The sequence below is a fragment of the Carcharhinus amblyrhynchos genome, chromosome 1 (genome assembly GCF_965287045.1).
Source record: "Carcharhinus amblyrhynchos chromosome 1, sCarAmb.v2.hapA, whole genome shotgun sequence".
NCBI lineage: Eukaryota > Metazoa > Chordata > Chondrichthyes > Carcharhiniformes > Carcharhinidae > Carcharhinus > Carcharhinus amblyrhynchos.
The window spans coordinates 39,423,208-39,442,377 of record NC_137324.1 but is presented as its reverse complement, the minus strand read 5'-3'; the positions used below and the strand labels follow the sequence as shown (position 1 = coordinate 39,442,377).

General features: G+C 40.1%; 1 protein-coding gene across 1 annotated transcript in view; it reads left to right on the top strand.

Moving 5' to 3' along the window:
* The window catches only part of golph3a (golgi phosphoprotein 3a), a 77,445-nt gene extending 59,489 nt beyond the window's left edge, over positions 1-17,956 (top strand). The window contains exon 4 of the mRNA XM_080212548.1: positions 15,431-17,956. Within this exon, the coding sequence (XP_080068674.1) occupies positions 15,431-15,855 (425 nt within the window). The 3' untranslated portion in view covers positions 15,856-17,956. The remainder of the gene's footprint in view (positions 1-15,430) is intronic.
* The last annotated feature ends 1,214 nt before the right edge of the window (positions 17,957-19,170 follow it).

Below are 19,170 nucleotides of genomic sequence, written 5' to 3'. Positions count from 1 at the left end.
CCCAAACTGAGCATCTTTGAGCAGATTATTCATGAGTAAGTGCCACTTGATAGCACTGTTGATGACTTTTTTCCTTCACTTTGCTGATGATTGAGAGTAGCCTGATGGGGTAGCAATTGCCCAGGTTGGATTGTCCTGTTTCTTATGTACAGCACATATCGGGGCAATTTTCCATGTTACTAGCTAGATGCCAATTTTGTAACTATACTGGAACAGCTTGGCTAGGGGCAATGTTTCTTCTTAAACTATATCTCTTACCTTGAGGTAGACTGGGTCTTGACCAATATTTGGTCTGTCATTTAGAGTTGAGGTCCCTTAGACAAAGGCCTATTCATCCCTCCTAATCACGGTTAACATTTGTGTTACCTCTTTATTCTGTGACCTGAGAAATACTCAATAATCTTATTCCCACACACTTTAAGAACATAGAACATAGAACATTACAGCGCAGAACAAGCCCTTCGGCCCACGATGTTGTGCCGACCAGTTTTTCAAAAAAAAAACACTGACCCACTAATCTAAACCAATCCCTTTTCGTCCATAAACCTATCCACAGATCTCTTAAACGCCCCCAAACTACAACTGCAGCAGGCAGGGCATTCCACTCCCTCACCACCCTCTGGGTAAAGAACCAACCCCTGACATCCGTCCTATAACTACCCCCCCTTAATTTAAAGCCATGCCCCCTCGTGCTAGCTTTCTCCATCCGAGGAAAAAGGCTATCACTATCCACCCTATCTAAACCTCTAATCATCTTATATGTTTCAATAAGATCCCCTCTTAGCCGCCTTCTTTCCAGCGAAAACAACCCCAAATCCCTCAGTCTCTCCTCATAGGACCTCCCCTCCATACCAGGCAACATCCTGGTAAACCTCCTCTTCACCCTCTCCAAAGCCTCCACGTCCTTCCTGTAATGTGGGGACCAGAACTGCACACAGTACTCCAAGTGCGGCCGCACCAGAGTTGTGTACAGTTGCGACTCCTAAATTCAATCCCCCTACCAATAAACGCCAAGACACCGTATGCCTTCTTAACAACCTTATCTACTTGATTCCCAACTTTCAGGGATCTATGTACACATACACCTAGATCCCTCTGCTCCTCCACACTATTCAAAGTCCTCCCGTTAGCCCTATACTCAACACATCTGTTACTCCTACCAAAATGAATTACCTCACACTTCTCCGCATTAAACTCCATCCGCCACCTCTCGGCCCAGCTCTGCAACCTGTCTAAGTCACCCTGCAAACTATGACACCCTTCCTCACAATCTACCACACCTCCGACTTTGGTGTCATCAGCAAACTTACTAATCCACCCAACTATACCCTCATCCAGATCATTAATAAAAATTACAAACAGCAGTGGCCCCAAAACAGATCCCTGAGGCAGTCCGTATTAATAGAGTCTGTATTAATAATCAAATAATAATTAATAATCTGTATTAATAAAAGAGTCTGTATTAATAATCAAATGTTAATAATGTTTATAATTACAAAAATTATGAATACTTGAGTTCCAACTTACACTTCTGGGCTTTCTGACATATCTTCATGAATGGCCTATTCTTTAATTGTCTCACAGTTAAGGCTGTCTACTTGGCTAATCTGTCTGGTTTCCAATAATACTGTTTAGTTGTTATTGAAATGGCTTCCATTAATTTTAACAGAAAATGCTTAAGAATGTATTAGTTCAACCTACAAAATGATAGTCACACTAAAACTAGTGATTTGGGATCTACCAATAGGCCCTTGGACTTCTTACTTGAAATCTTATTTGTTAATTAGAAGGTCTGAGATGTATTATAATTTCAATTTTGTGACCATGGTGTACCTTTAAGAAATGTATTTTTTAAAATCATGTTTTCTCCAGTTTGTAAAATGTTTTTTTCGTTGTTGCCGAGCTGTGTGCTTAGAAGTCCTTTTATTGCTGCTTCAATGGTTTGAATGAGATTTTGTTTATTTTTACTCTGGGCCTCAGGTACTTTCTGGGATTTTTTTATGACCCTGAGTTGTTAGGGGGGGGGAATGATTGACAGGCAGTTGACAGGAGTTTTTTCATTTTCAGTTTTGGGCTGCTGTTTTAGTTTAGAAGGTACTTGGACATCAGACTGAAAAGCAGTGTTTTTCTCTCTCTCTCTCTCTCTCTCTCTCTCCCTGGTATTGTAAGTTCTGCTGGCTAGGTGGAAGCAGTCTTCTTGCCTTCCTGGAGTGAGAATTCTCCTGTAGATGGTTCGCTAGCTAGTAACTAGAGTCTCTCTCACTCCCTGATGTTTTGGGAAGCACTAAGTTCTGATTCCAAGCTTGTCTGTATCAAGAGAGCTGCTGGAAGTTACAAAGCTGGGAAGTCGGAGTTTCAATTCTCAAGCAAAGGATTAAGTTCCAGCTTCACGTGAGCAACCTTATTTTCTGTGTTAAACCCGTGGCAGGTATAAGTTTACTCGGAAGTTTGTTTGTTTGGAACGTTTCATAGAGTTCTTAAGGTTTTATACAATATCGTGGTTCTTTTTCTTGTTTGTAATAGTAAAATTTATTGCTATATGTTAACTGTATTCTTAACTAAACTTTGTTTGATGAAAGCCCCCTAGTAGGTCATTTGAACCATACCTGAAGAGAAATATTTCATGTTTATCCTAGCCAAATTCAAATTGCAAAACTTATGTTCAAGGCAGACCTCATAAAACACTTTGGAGTTTCTGACGTGATTTATAACAATTTGCTTTTGAAAAAGAATACTGTGGGTGGGGGTTTCCTCTCAAGGCTGTGTATAGTTACTAAAGCTAATACAAAGACCCAAAATGCGGTGTACTGATTTTGACTTTATCTAACCAAACGATCGAATGGGAGAACTAATGAGGAAACCCTGCACTTAAGGTATAGAATGCAGGCAGCCAGATATCAATCTGAAGAACAATGCCCTTGTGAAGGCAATTATAGATTCCCAAAATCATATTGCCTACCATTCCGGTGGGCATTATCCAGTAAACATTTATAGAAATCAGTCAATAATCATCCTGTCATTAACTCCAGCCAATAACAATACAGATCATGACCGAATGGCATTTCATTTGTCATTATATTACAGACGTCACCTGCATTATCTCTTGGAGTTGTATAACCCTATTCATGAGGCTAGCATTGGTAGCTATCTTGTTCCTGACTACTGCTTTCAGTGGAACTATTGTTCCTTCCCTCTCCCAATGTAACCGTAAGCAAAACACATTCAACTTGTAAATTCAAAATATATGTTTTAAATGAGAAATATTTGTTAATCATACACAGCTATCTTCTATGGCAACAGTCCTGGCTGGTTTATGTTCCCAAATCCAAGATCATTCATTCTAAAGTTAGTATTGTGTTAGAGCTCCTAAACTATGGTTATGTGTTTATTAGCCCAAGTTGCACCTACATCAAATACTATATGATTTCTGTGATGATCTTAATGAGGCCCATGAGGTTGGCCTGTTGGAATATGAGTCCCTTGATTGCCTGCCCTATCAGGGAGTCTCACCAATATATCAAGGAGTGTCAAAGCAACTGACACTCCGGATTCTGACTTTATGCCTGAAGCACTCTAGGACTGGGGATAGATTTATAAATAAAGGGAATCTGATGAAGCAACATCAGCATCTGAGGAGTTATTTCAATTTCACATTATTTAAATTACTTTTATCCCGTTGTAAACTAGCCATATTCATTCTTCTTCTTAATATTCCTACCTTACCATCTTCCCCACCGTGCTCACAACTACCCCTTGATTGGTGCCAGCAGATTATTTCATTTTCCACCAGAATGTCCATTTACTCATGAACAAGGTCCTTGCCAGCTTCATGCTTTATTAGGGATGTGTGCCCTGACATCCTGGCTCAGATTAAACTTGTCTCACAGGAGGCCTTTATTGCAACTAGCCAATCTCCTTGGTTTCCAAATTTTCTGTTCAGATATGCTGAAGTTACTGGTCTGAATGTTGTGGAAATGGCAGTATAATCAATACTTTCATACAATTATGAAGTTTTTTTAGGTATAATTTTTTAAAGAGAGTGGTATTACAAACTTTGGTTGATGTAGTAAATTGGCAATTCCAGGGAATTTTTTTGAAGTGCATTATTTTGTGCTGGGTAGCACACATTATGTTTTACAGGCAGTTGATTTTTGGAATGCGTCCAATTGACAGCAATTCTGCTTTATACATTATCATTTACATTAGTTGTCATATTTCAAATACTTTGATTACATGACATCTTCCACTAAGCTTTTAAGTGTGCAGAAATTCTTCTTGAGGAAATTTTAAAAGACAATATTAGAGTTTGATTTTCTGTGTTTTAAGTTAATTGATCAATTACTGGGAAAAGTATAAGATCCATCCAGCTCACCCGAGACCTCAATCAGTAGTCTGTTTGACTCCATTCTAGTGGTGATTCTCTGTTGAATCTGAATATTTTCCTATCTTAGTCCCCTCTAATCGACAACAGATTTTGTATTTAAAAGAATTGTACCTATATCCTGCTGTGCAACTGCCAGGAAGTGATTTCTAATTCCGTGAAGGTAATTTCATTTTCTGCATCAGTTTTGTTTTTATGAAATCTTACGAAAGCCTCAGTCTCTCGGGTTTCTGATTCAAAACCACTGCTGAGGCACCATTTTTGCAACTAAGTCTCAAGTGGCATTTGCTTTATTTTTATGCTAGTGCTTTTAAAATATCACTAATACTTCTAAATGTTAAACATGTTATTCAACAAGGTACAATTATTCAACAATGTAAGTGATACTAATGAAGAACTGTGGTTCTGAAATACCACTTGTGCAAAAACTGAAGGATTTAATTCTGCATTTTTTCGCATGTTAAAATAATTTTATAGAAAATTTGATTTAAATTTATGTATTCAAGTTTGTATCCTGCAGATAACACTGCTTCTGGGATTTAGAAACCGATTCTACAGAAGACCATAGACATAGGAACAGAATTAGGCCACTCAGCTCATCGAGTCCACTCCACCATTCAATCATGGCTGATAATTTTCTCATCCCCATTCTCCTGTCTAGAAACTATTTATCTCTGTCTTAAAGACACTCAGTTACCTGGCCTCCACAGTCCCTTGCGTTTCTGATTTCCAAAGCATTTTCCCATTTAGAAAGTAGTCTATGCCTCCATTCCTCTTCCAAAGTGCATAACCTCACACTTTTCCACATTGTATTCCATCTGCCACTTCTTTGCCCACTCTCCTAACCTGTTCAAGTCCTTCTGCAGCTCCCCTGCTTCCTCAGTACTACTGCTCCCTCTACATATCTTTGTATCATCTGCAAACCTAGAGGGTTCTGCGGCAGAGGGTTCCACAGATTCACCACTCTCTGGCTGAAGAAGTTCCTCCTCATCTCCGTTTTAAAGGATTGTCCCTTTAGCCTGAGGTTGTGCCCTCTGATTCTAGTTTTTCCAACTAGTGAAAACATACTGCCACGTCCACTCTATCCAGGCCTCACAGTAGCCTATAAATTTGAGTAATATCCCCCCCCCCCCCCCCCATCCTTCTAAACGCCAACGAGTACAGAGTCCTCAGCCATGACAAGCTCTTCATTCCAAGAATCACTCTTGTGAACCTCCTTTGGACCCTTTCCAAGGCTAAGACATCTTTCCTTAGATTATGGGGCCCAAAACTGCTCACAGTACTCCAAATAGGGTCTGACCAGAGCCTTATACGGCCTCAGAAGTACGTCCCTGTTGTTGTATTCTAGCCCTCTCGACATGAGTGCTAACATTGCATTTGTCTTCCTAACTGCCGACTGAACCTGCATGTTAGCCTTAAGAGAATCTTGAACAAGGGCTCCCAAGTCCCTTGTGTTTCTGATTTCCAAAGCATTTTCCCATTTAGAAAATAGTCTATGCCTCCATTCCTCTTCCAAAGTGCATAACTTTTCCACATTGTATTCCATCAGCCACTTCTTCGCCCAATCTCCTAACCTGTTCAAGTCCTTCTGCAGCTCCCCTGCTTCCTCAATACTACTGCTCCCTCTACATATCTTTGTATCATCTGCAAACTTAGCAGCAATGCCTTCAGTCCAAATCGTTAATGTTTGTTTTTATTAGTCACAAGTAAGGCTTTCATTAACGCTGCAATGAAGTTACTATGAAATCCCCCTAGTTGCCACACTCCAGCACCTGTTCGAGTCAATGCACCTAAACTGCACGCCTTTCAGAATGTGGGAGGAAACCAGAGCTCCCAGGGGAAACCCATGCATACCAGGGAGAATGAGCAAACTCCACACAGGCAGTGACCCAAGCAGGGAATCAAACCTCGGACCCTGGCACTGTGTAGCAACAGTGCTACCTATTGTGCTACTGTGTTGCGGAATCCCTCTTGCGTTATTAATCTTCCAATATCCTGAAGTGTTGTGATCTCTAATAATGAATGTATTGCGTGTTTCTAAACTGCTTTTTGGAAGGCAACTTGATCATTCCCAGAAAGGTCCAGATGGACATAAATTTGAATAGCATGTGCCTATGATTTTATTCCGTTTGGGAAATTGGTAATTGGGGCAGAGGGTGGGTGCATTGATTTAAAATTGTTGTTGAGAGCACAGAGATGTGAGGATAAATTCTTCTATGCAGGGAATGATCAAAGCTAGATGATTGTGCCTTTTAAGAAGATTTTGGATACCTATTTGAAGCAAAGGAAGATGCAAAGCTATGAGGAGTGAGCAGTGTAACAGGTTTGGTATTGGATTGCTTCAGTAATAAACTGGCAGAGATGCGACAAGCTTAGAAGACTTCTGTGCTAAAACTTTTTCTATGGGTTTATCTCTATGATCTTGGGTGTCAGTTGTGGCTTAATGATGAAGGTATTGGGTTTAACATCCACTCTAGAACTTGAGCACAAAAATCAAGAGTTATTTGATTTGATTTATTATTGTCACATACATGTATTGGGATACAGTGGAAAGTATTGTTTCTTGTGCGTTTTACAGACAGACCATATCATTCATAGAGTACATAGGGGAGAGGGAAAGGAGAGGGGGCAGAATATACTGTTACAATCATAGCTAGGGTGTAGAGAAAGATCAACTTGGCATAAGGCAAGCCCATTCAAAAGTCTGATGGCAACAAGGAAGAAACTGTTCTTGAGTCGATTGGTACGTGATCTCAGACTTTGTATCTTTCTGCTGACGGAAGAAGATGGAAGAGTGTATACCCAGGGTGTGTGGGGTCCTTGATTATTTTGGCTACTCTTCCGAGGCCACAGGAATTGCAGACAGAGTCAACGGATGGGAGGCTGGTTTGTGTGTTGGACAGGGCTGCTTTCACAACACTTTGTAGTTTTTTTGCGATCTTGGTCAGAGCAAGAGCCATACCAAGCTGTGATACATCTAGAAAGGATGCATTCTGTGGTGCAGTATAAAAATTGGTGAGAATCGTACTGGATATGCTAAATTTCCTTAGCCTCCTGAGAAAGTATTGCAGAAGGTCAGGGGGCATGGAGTTGGGGGTAGGGTGTTAGCGTGGATAGAGGACTGGTTGTCAAATAGGAGGCAGAGAGCGGGGGTCAATGGGTGCTATTCGGAGTGGCGGTTGGTGACTAGTGGAGTGCCTCGGGTCGGTGCTGGGGCCTCAGCTATTTACCATTTATATAGATGATCTGGAGGAGGGAACCAAGTGTATGGTGTCAAAATTTGCTGATGACACCAAGATTGGAGGAACGGCAAATTGTGCGGAGGGAGTGGAGAGTCTGCAGAAGGATCTAGATAGGCTGGGCAAATGGGCCAGGAACTGGCAAATGGAATTTAATGTTGGCAAGTGCGAGGTGGTCCACTTTGGTAGGAATAATGGTAGGAAGGATTATTACTTACGTGGAGAAAAACTGCAGCAGGCGACGGTGCAGAGGGACCTCAGGGTCCTTGTGCATGTGTCGCAAAAACCCAGCTTGCAGGTGCAGCAGGTGGTCAGGAAGGCGAATGGGATGCTGGCCTTCATAGCGAGGGGGATTGAATATAAAAGTAGGGAGGTCTTGCTGCGGCTATATAGGGCATTGGTGAGGCCGCAGCTGGAGTACTGTGTGCAGTTTTGGGTGCCGTACTTACGCAAGGATATTTTGGTCTTGGAGGGAGTGCAGAGGAGGTTTACTAGGCTGATGCCGGAGTTGAGGGGGTTGAGCTATGAGGAAAGGCTGAATAAGCTAGGCTTGTACTCGTTAGAGTTTAGAAGAATGAGGGGAGATCTCATTGAGACGTATAAGATGATGAATGGGATGGATAGGATAGAGGTGGAGAGGCTCTTCCCGCTCAGAAAGGACAGTAGGACTAGGGGGCACAGCCTCAAGATAAAGGGGGGGCGGTTTAGAACGGAGTTGAGGAAGAACTTCTTCACTCAAAGGGTGGTGAATCTCTGGAATTCTCTGCCCGTTGAGGTGGTGGAGGCTGCCTCGCTAAATATTTTTAAGATGCGGGTTGATGGGTTTTTGATAAGCGAGGGGATTAAGGGTTATGGGGAGAGGGCAGGAATGTGGAACTGAGCCACGACAGATCAGCCATGATCTTATTGAATGGCGGGGCAGGCTCGAAGGGCCAGATGGCCTACTCCTGCTCCTATTTCTTATGTTCTTATGTTCTAAGTAGAGGCATTGGTGGGCTTTCTTAACTATAGCATTGGTGTGGAGGGACCATAACAGATTGTTGGTGATCTGGACACTAGAAACTTGAAGCTCTTGACCATTTCCACTTCAAACCCATTATTGTGGGCGCCATGGTCAGCATGGATTGGTTGGGCTGAAGGGCCTGTTTCTGTGCTGTATTGCTGTATGACTCTGTGGATAAGTACATGGATGGAAAAGGATTAGAGGGATTTGGGTCAAATGCGGGCAATCGGGACTAGCTGGGAGGGCTAGTTGGGTCGAAAGACCTGTTTCCGTGCTGTTTTACACTATGACTCTATGTGTAGGTAGGGGCATGTCTTCCACTACGCTTCTTGAAGTTGATGATGATCTCCTTTGTTTTATTGACATTGGGGTAGAGATTATTGACATTGCCCGAGTTAACAGATTCTCTATCTCTTTACTGCGCTGTGACTCATCATTGTTTGAAATCCGATCCACTACGGTAGTGCCTCAGCAAACTTGAAAATGGGGATGGAGCGGAATTTGACCATCCAGTCATAAGTATATAAGGAGTAGAGTAAGTGGCTGAGGATACCGCCTTATAGGCTTGTTATGGGTTGCTGCTGGAGGCACTGTCTTTCGGATGAGAAATTAATCCAAGCCCCTGCCTGCTCCCTCAGTTGGATGTAAAAATTTCCATGGTACTATTTGAAGAAAAGCATGGGAGTGATGCCTAGTGTCCTGGTCAATATTTATCCCTCAATCAACATCAGAAAAATTTTATCTGGTCATTATCACATTGTTATATGTGGGAGTTTCATGTGTGCAAATTGGCTGCTTCTTTTCATACATTACAATAGTGACTGTGTTTCCAAAATACTTCATTCCCTTGAAATGCTTGCTTGTACTCGTTAGAGCTTAGAAGAATGAGGGGAGATCTCATTGAGACGTATAAGATGATGAATGGGATGGATAGGATAGAGGTGGAGAGACTCTTCCCGCTCAAAAAAGACAGTAGGACTAGGGGGCACAGCCTCAAGATAAAGGGGGGGCGGTTTAGAACGGAGTTGAGGAGGAACTTCTTCACTCAAAGGGTGGTGAATCTCTGGAATTCTCTGCCCGTTGAAGTGGTGGAGGCTGCCTCGCTAAATATTTTTAAGAAGCGGGTTGATGGGTTTTTGATAAGAGAGGGGATTAAGGGTTATGGGGAGAGGGCGGGAAAGTGGAACTGAGCCACAACAGATCAGCCGTGATCTTATTGAATGGCGGGGCAGGCTCGAAGGGCCAGATGGCCTACTCCTGCTCTTATTTCTTATGTTCTTATGACATCATATGGTTGTAAAAAGCACTATGTAAATGACATGTTTTTTCTTTTTAATGACTCAGTATTGGGCAAACCACAGGTATTGGCAAGTGTGAAGTTAAATTCCTTGTCTGTGTTTAATAAGCTGTTTTGGTATTTGCCATGGTGTCTCTGGGCTACGGAAAGAACAGCCAGCTCATTATTAATCTCATGCAGTGATTCCCTGCTGCAGAATAAGCATGTGTGAATATGTGGAGAGGATGCTTGTGCTCAGCTATAACTCCCTCAAGATTTTAAAACTTGCTGCCCTTCATATTTTTTACTGGCTTATCCAATAAGAATTGCCACTTAGAAAATATGTGAGCCACCATCTGTAGAACCATATCGCTGTTTTTGAAGTATCTTGCAGGTTATGTTCAGCAAAGTTATGACAATTGCATCAATCTGACAGTTTGGAAGGTTGCCAAGGTGTATCCTATCTACAAAAAAACTGGATAAATCTAACCATCCAATTACCTGACAATCAATCTTCTTTCAATGAAGAGTCATCATTGGTGCCATCAAACAACACCTTAATGATAACCTGCTCACAGATGTTTAGTTTGGCTTCCTGATCTAGATGTACGTACAAGCAGAAAGAGAGAGTGGATGCTCTCTGCCGAGGCATCATTTAACAGAGTATTGATGTGAACGACCCTGGCAAAGCTGAGGCCAGTGCAGGCCAGAGGGAAATCATGTGGTGGTTGGAGTCATAACTGATGCAAGTGAAGGTGACTGCGCTTGTAAGAGATCACAACCTGCAGCCATTACAACAAGAGTTTCTCGGAAGTAGCACTGGCCCAACGTACTACAACTGTTCCATCAATGACATTCTTTCTGGCATAGATTAGGTGTAGGGCTGTTTATTGATTATTCCAGTAACACCTCCAATGGTGAAGCAGCCTATGCCAGTCTATGGTTGGACGTAACTAATGTTAGAACATGTGATGCCAAATGGCAGATAATATTCACATCGTCTTTGTTCTTGCTTATTACCATTTTGAATGAGAAAGCTCAACCATCTCCTTTCAAACTTCACTCGAGTTCTTCAGCATTGCCCATATGGGGGTTACTATTGATGAGAAGCTGAACTGGACCAATCATATCAGCAATGTAGCTTTTGAGGCTGGACAGGAACTGATACTTTGCAATGCATGGCTCATCTCCTGAATCATCAAATCTTTTCCATCTACTAAACTCAAGCCAGAATTGCAGTGAATACTTGTCACTTGTTTAAGTGTAATACAACAGCACTCCAAGTCAACACTGTCCAGCACAAAGTTATTCTTTCTCAGGATCTGAGCGTTGCTGGCTAGGCCAGTATTTGTTGCCCATCCCTAAATTGCCTTTGAACTGAGTGACTTGCTAGGCCATTTTAGAGGGCATTTAAGAGTCAGCCACATTGCTGTGAATCTGGAGCCAAATGTGGGCAAGGCCAGTCCATTTTGTTTGACGCGGGCATTGCTGCCACTCTGGCGGGATACAGTACGGGAGCCCATGACAAGAAGTTACCTTGGCTGGAAGAGACTGCATGAGGGGAAAAGATAAGATGGTATTTGGGGTGGTACAAATAGTGTGATAAGTTTGGAATGACATAGGGAGTTGGGATGCATAATCGAAGGGGTTGAAATGGCATGGGATGGGGATATAAGGTAGTTCAGTTGCAATAAAAATACCAATATCACTGCAAAATATTTTGTGGGTCTCTGCTAGTTTTGAAATATTATGAATTTAAAAATAAAGTTCTGAAATTGAAAAAAATGAAATTTATGCAAAATTAGCGCAGTTTATAAGTAACTTGCTGTGGGTAATGTTTAATGAGAAACTGAATAAATAGAGCCAGTTTAAAGAATGGATTCCTCTTGAAGCTTTTGATATAATCTTTTTGGACTGAATTTATCCAATTTTTAAGTAATACGCTCAAGCTATTCAATTGAAAATGGACCATATTTCTCTGCTGAGATTGTAATTGTGAGTGGAAACACATCCTTGCTATTATCAGGGTTTCTTATGTACAAAAGTACCGTTGCCTTTTAAAATGTCTACATAAGAACCACCCATTTAAAAGTGGTGAACAAACAATAGCAAATCCAGGACACGATTCTCTACGCTTACTTTGCAAATAACATTCAGAATCGAACATTAAAATGCTTGTTTTGACTTGTCACCTATCCTTTCTTTAGATTTCAAGCATTGAGGTGGGGCTTCCTCCAGCAATTATATATTTTGAAAACTTCCTGTACCCAGCTTGTGCTGGTGATGTTGGAAAATATTCAACCAGAGAACATGTTTTATGTTAGTATTTGTACTTGACAATTAAGTGTTGCGTCAATTATTATTTCTATTACACTGAAAACTTGAATAATTATTCCATCTAATTTGTATTTTTAATTGTTAGATTATTCTCATTTGTACACATATTCTGCTGGAAATTGATAAGCGTAAGCAATTATTTTTCTAATCTATAATATTTTAGCCAATAAATTATGGTATGCACTATCTTTCTATGCCACAAAGAGAAACTTGCCGTTATTCAAATAATTAAACTGCACCTCTGATGAATTATATGTTGGAAAGTTTATAATGAATTTTGCTTGATATACAGTATACCATAAGTTGCAAAGAGTACTTCAGGCAGAGAAATTTGTTGAAAGAATCGGAAATTACAAGCAAAGCAGCCACAGCAGCACCCACTGCTGAGTTCTGCTGCTGCTTGGCTTGCAGCTCTTGAGGGTGCGGCTTCCTTCCTCTGAGGGGTGGAAGTTCCTCTCAGTTCTTCAAGCTACCCAGATTATGTTATCACTGTGGGGCGATCTTTTTTAAAAGTCAGTTGGCTTGGAAAAGACTTTCCTTCTGGAGGCTCAAGTAGTACACTTTCCCCCTTTACATCCAACTAGTATCCAAGCAAATTGCACCAATGCGGATGTGTCATCTCTAAGTGAAGGGGACGGTAGTAGGAAATATTCGTGTGCTCATTATGATGTTTCAGTGAAACCTAGTAATGCTATCAAATAAGTCTGGGGCATGTAGGTATTTAGAACTTAGAATCAGTATCCTGGTAAAAAGTTTATTACTTAAAGAATGGTAAGTATTCAGAATAACCTACCAAAGGGCATTAAACTATTAGTGACTTGATTCATACAGTAATGGGCTTCAGGCTGAAGGGCCTTTTCCTACTCTACATTTAAGAACATAAGAACATAAGAAATAGGAGCAGGAGTAGGCCATCTGGCCCTTCGAGCCTGCCCCGCCATTCAATAAGATCATGGCTGATCTGTCATGGCTCAGTTCCACATTCCCGCCCTCTCCCCATAACCCTTAATCCCCTCTCTTATCAAAACCCCATCAACCCGCATCTTAAAAATATTTCCTATGCTCAATCTAATTTTGTTTGTTGTTCATAGTTATTCTGGGCTAATAAAATTAGTTATTAATCAACATGGGCCTTAGATTGTCTATCTAGTAATATCCATCAGAATGAGTGAGTCTACTTGGTTGATTCCTCCTGCAGGTAAACTGGCCTTCACTTGCTACCTTTCCACTAATGATGTGGATATGCCGGCGTTGGACTGGGGTAAACACAGTAAAAAGTCTGACAACACCAGGTTTAAGTCCAACTGATTTATTTGATAGTAAACTCACAAGCTTTCGGGTTTGTCCCTTCGTCAGGTGAATGGAGAGTTCTGGCCTGAGACAGAGCATATAAAGCACAGACAGTTTACAGATTACTGATTAGAATGCAAATCTTTACATCTAACCTGCTGTTCAAGTCCTAAAGTGGCCGACAATGTGAGTGGAAGGAGCACTGATCACAGGTTAAAGAGATGTGTATTGTCTCCAGACAGTACAGTAAGTGATGTTTTACAAACCCAGGTAAGTCACGGGGGTTACAGATAGTGCAACATTGATGAAGACGAACATCTCGCCAGGGCCATCCCCACTTCTTGCTTTCAGACAACCACGCAACCTCAAACAGACCATTGTTTGCAGCAAACTACCCAGCCTTCAGGAGAACAGTGACCACAATACCACACAACCCTGTCACAGCAACCTCTGCAAGACATGCCGGATCATCGACATGGATGACATCATCACACATGTGAATACCATCCACCAGGTACACGGTAAATACTCTTGCAACTCGACCAATGTTGTCTACCTGATACATTGCAAGAAAGGATGCCCCGAAGCATGGTACATTGGGGAGACCATGCAGACGCTACGACAACGGATGAATGAACATCGCTCGACAATCACCAGGCAAGACTGTTCCCTTCCTGTTGGCGAATGCTTCAGTGGTCACGGGCATTCAGCCTCTGACCTTTGGGTAAGCATTCTCCAAGGCGGCCTTCATGACACACGACAGCGCAGAGTCGCTGAGCAGAGATTGATAGCCAAGTTCCGCACACATGAGGGCAGTCTCAACAGGGATCTTGGGTTCATGTCACACTATCTGTAACCCCCGTGACTTGCCTGGGTTTGCAAAACATCACTTACTGTACTGTCTAGAGACAATACACATCTCTTTAACCTGTGATCAGTGCTCCTTCCACTCATGTTGTCGGCCACTTTAGGGCTTGAACAGCAGGTTAGGTGTAAAGATTTGCATTCTAATCAGTAATCTGTAAACTGTCTGTGCTTTATATGCTCTGTCTCAGGCCAGAACTCTCCATTCACCTGACGAAGGGACGAACCCAAAAGCTTGTGAGTTTACTATCAAATAAATCGGTTGGACTTAAACGTGGTGTTGTCAGACTTTTTACTGACCTTTCCACTAAAACATAAGTGTCTTGCTGTATCAGTAGGCAGCACAAATTAGCAGCCTGTCATTATCCTAGCTTGTTGGAATTGCAAAATGCCTCACCCTGCATGAATGAAGTTTTTTTAACAGTAAGTGCTGTCATATGAGGAGTAATGCAGCTAGTTGCAAAAAATAATAATCTTATCCAGTGTGCCTTGACTCTAATCACAGAAGGGCACCTCACTGCACCTCTTTGATTCTTTTCCCTATTGCTCATACAGACCAACCTTGACCGTGTTCGCAGCCACTTGTTGGACCCCATAGGTAATGGAGACATTTCCAGCCAGCGAAAAGGAAACTTGCTTTGTTGATTGGACAGATTTAGAAACCAGTCCCATGAATTGAAAGGATTGTCTGTTTGTTATTTCATTGCACAACCTAATATGCATGATCCTTTCAATTCATGGGGTTTAGATGTTAGCTAACATTCCTTACAATGATTGAAATAGTATCTAAGTTAAAGGCCTATATATGAGAGAGTCTATGTTCAATATTACTTTGTTCCTGTTTTACTTTAGTTATTTTATAATCATAATACTTCGAAATAAAATGTCAGTGAATAAGTGGGTCCTTTGACATTATTCAGAAATAAGTTGACCTTCAAGTTTGTTATAAATTTCTGAAAGTTACACAATTTATTCTAACTCCTTCCCTACAAAGCTGATGTACTAATTATGCTTTTTTTTGTTTTCTCTTACACCCTAAGGTGAAACATGGAATCCATTAAAATTACACTACCAGTTACGAAATGTCCGTGAACGCTTGGCTAAAAATCTGGTGGAAAAAGGTGTACTGACTACAGAGAAGCAGAACTTCCTGCTGTTCGACATGACAACTCACCCACTTACCAACAATGTCATCAAACAACGCCTCATCAAAAAAGTGCAGGAAGCAGTGTTGGACAAGTGGGTGAATGATCCTCACCGGATGGACAAGCGCTTGCTTGCCCTCATTTACTTAGCCCATGCCTCAGATGTGCTGGAGAATGCTTTTGCCCCACTTTTGGATGAACATTATGACTTGGCCATGAAAAGAGTACGACAGCTACTGGACTTGGATCCTGAAGTTGAATCCATGAAGCCTAATACGAATGAATTGCTTTGGGCTGTAGTAGCAGCCTTTACTAAGTAAAATTTATTGAATTATGTGAAGTATTTTTTTTTTCCTGTTTTCTTCTTCCCCACTATTATTTGTGCCCTCCCTAATCTGTAGTTTTTTATCCATGAAGTGTGTCCTTTCCTTCCAAAGCTGCTAAAGGCTTTGCTTCCAATTAATCCAGGAAGATCATAAATGGCCTATGAAACACTGCATTTAGTACAGCCAAAGAAATACAATATACTTTCTTTTGTGGCCTGTCCATTTCTTTATCCCTGTCCCCATGTGCATTTAATTGATTCATCGTGTCAAAAGAAAAGCAAATGCAGTTTATTTCTGATAAATCCAGAGCCAGTCTACCAAGATATTTGTTTAGGAATGAATGGGGAAGGTAGGTTTTAAATCAGATATGTATTTATCTGGACTGTAAGCTGCATTGCCAATTAGAATGACCATCATATGCACTTACCTTTTAAAAGAAAATTTAAGTGCTGCAGTGTAAAACATTTAAGATCTGCCTTTTAACTGCAGTGTTTTCTGCTACAGTTTAAAATGTCGATATTGTTATAAAGGTGAGATACGTAAGAGAATATGTTTAATGTTTTGTTTCCTGTCCTCCACATCATCCTTTTAAAATCAGTTTCTCACACTTAGGTGTTCTATGCACACTACATTTTAGAGGTTTAAGTAAAGCTTTGCAGTATTATGTTATAGTTTATGTAGCATTAACTCTGAAATGTTACCAGAAGTGATCTTTTCATTCCACTGAGACTAAGTGTTCACTGCTTTGACAGTGGTGAAACTATTGATCTATTGTGACAATACTGTTCACAATGGGTATTGAAAAAATAGGTGTGCACGTAAATTAATAAAACCATAAAACATTAAAAAATCTTGCACAAGTCTGACAAAATTATAAAACATGATCAGGAAAAGATTTTATTTTTCTGGTTCATGTCTGAAAGGAACATGGGAAAGTATTTACGTAGTCACAATTTAGTAGTGTTTTCCTGCCTTAGCGAGATTCTTCTCTATTGAGAATAGATTGTGAGTGTGCATTTCTTCCCCCTTTTCAATCCTGCCCCAGTAACAGAAGAACAAATCTCTTTAAAAGTTTGAAGATTTCTGTTGGTTTTTGTAAGTTTATATGTTTTTGTTACATATATACTTTTTGTAAGGCATCTCTGTTTTTAAATTATTACATCAACTTAGTTGGCGGAGGGTGCCTTCTAACAATGGTCCATCAATTCACAATTTTAAATGGAAGCAATTCTGGGATAGCCAACATTCCAGTACATCATGTATATAGTTCAACTTGTATATTTACCTACCCCATTCTAGTTTTTTGCAAGACACAATGAATTCTACACCTGACCTCATCTGTGCTTAGCCACTGATTTATGGTGAAAAGGGGCTTTTTCTGTAAAGCATGTGCAAAACTCTTGTATGTGATTTTGATGTATGTGGAAAAGTACCTTTTAGGCACTTTGACCTATGCATTGCCTTTTATTATGTTATTCAATGTACAGTAAGAGTCGATTCTATGTCATTGTAAAGAATATATTTCATGTCAAAGAACGCTTGTGAACGATGGCAAGCTGAGTGCAATTTTTTTCATTTCTCTGTTCTTTGTACACTGAAAAAGGATGTAAAATCACATTTTCCATTTCTGCAAATATTACTAATGTTTAAGTAATACCAGCTTTAGAAATGTTCTTTTATAGGCATGGCATGTGAATTGTTTGTAGCAATGACAGCCACTGTATTAAGGATGTTCCTTTTGTTGGATAGCAAATATTCCAATTATGGCACAAAATTTCTTAGTTTTATATATAACTTGATTTAGCATATTATCTTATGAAATTATTGGCTTTTTAAACCTGTGAGCTCTTTCCATTGCTTGCTTCACTGTTGCTGGTTTCACCAGATGTACATATAACAAGGAGATGATTAGAAATAGTGATTCAAGATACACTGCATACTAATGATGGGGCTTACAGGTGTTTGGAAATTATTTTTGTTTAAAAATTCAAAGCAAAAATACTAGATGGTGTAGAACTGTAGACTTGAAATTAAAGGGATCCCTGATCTGTATACTAGCTTTTTACCTTTCAGTTAATAAACTATGATTTTGAAAGTTCCTGAATTATCGCACATCATTTATACATTTATTCATTCTCTTTGAAATATCATGTCGAAAAATAAGATCTTATTGAATCTTAAATCTCCATTCTCTCTTTTGACATAATGGAATACTCCATCTATGTTCAGCAAAACTGATGAACAAAGACTGCTATCGTCCTGTTGGCTCATTATGGCACAGTAATGATAGGGGTGGAGAATGCAAAAGCCCAAATTGTCCTAATTTGGGAATTCAAACATGATGGAGCTCAAATTATAGAATGGTGGCGTCTAATCTGGTAATTTTTAGAGAATGCTATGTGCCATATATTGGGGCATTACTCTGGTTTATCTGAAATATGGCCACTTTCCTTAAAATTATCTTCCTATTCCTGTAAACAGCTATGTTAATCTGATTTAATTTTAACTGCATTTCAATGCTTTTGTTATTTCTATTTCATAACTTGACATTCAGGCAGCCAGAAAACTTAAACACTGGTGTTTAAGATATTTTCCTGTGAAAAATTTAAACAATGCAAATTGCAACAATTTTACTTGTGGTCATGATGATCAATTCAGTGCACAGACTTCCTGGTAACAGATTAATATGAAATTGTGTTTAGATGAAAAATGCCTTTACTTTGTAATTTACAGAGACTTTCATTATGGAATTCTTAATTTGGTATTGATATTTCAGATTGAGAGAATAAAGTTTCCCAATTTTGTGTTATGAGTAGAATTAGCATATCTCTTGTACTTTAAATGAAGTTTGTAAAATAATAGATGAAATGGTATAAGTGTGGTTACATTTTCCAAAACAATGTTATAAGAACTTCCTCTGCACACTACATTTTAACATCTATTTTTGCACAGCAAAATAACTGCAAGATGCATATCCAACTGGTTAGCACTGCTGTCTCACAGTGCCAGAGACCTGGGTTTGACTCCCAGCTTGGGTCACTGTGTGGAATCTGCACATTCTCCCCATGTCCTAGTGCTCTGGTTTCCTCCCACAGTCTGGTTAGGTACATTGGCCATGCTAAATTCTCCCTCAGTGTACTTGAATAGACACTGGAGTGTAGTCATTCAGGGATTTTCACAGTGACTTCATTGCAGTGTTAATGTAAGCCTACTTGTGATGCTAATAAATAAATAAACTTAAATTTAAAACTACAAATTTTAAAAATAAGACCAACCAATCGGGAAGCATTGCAAAGCTAATAAATTGCT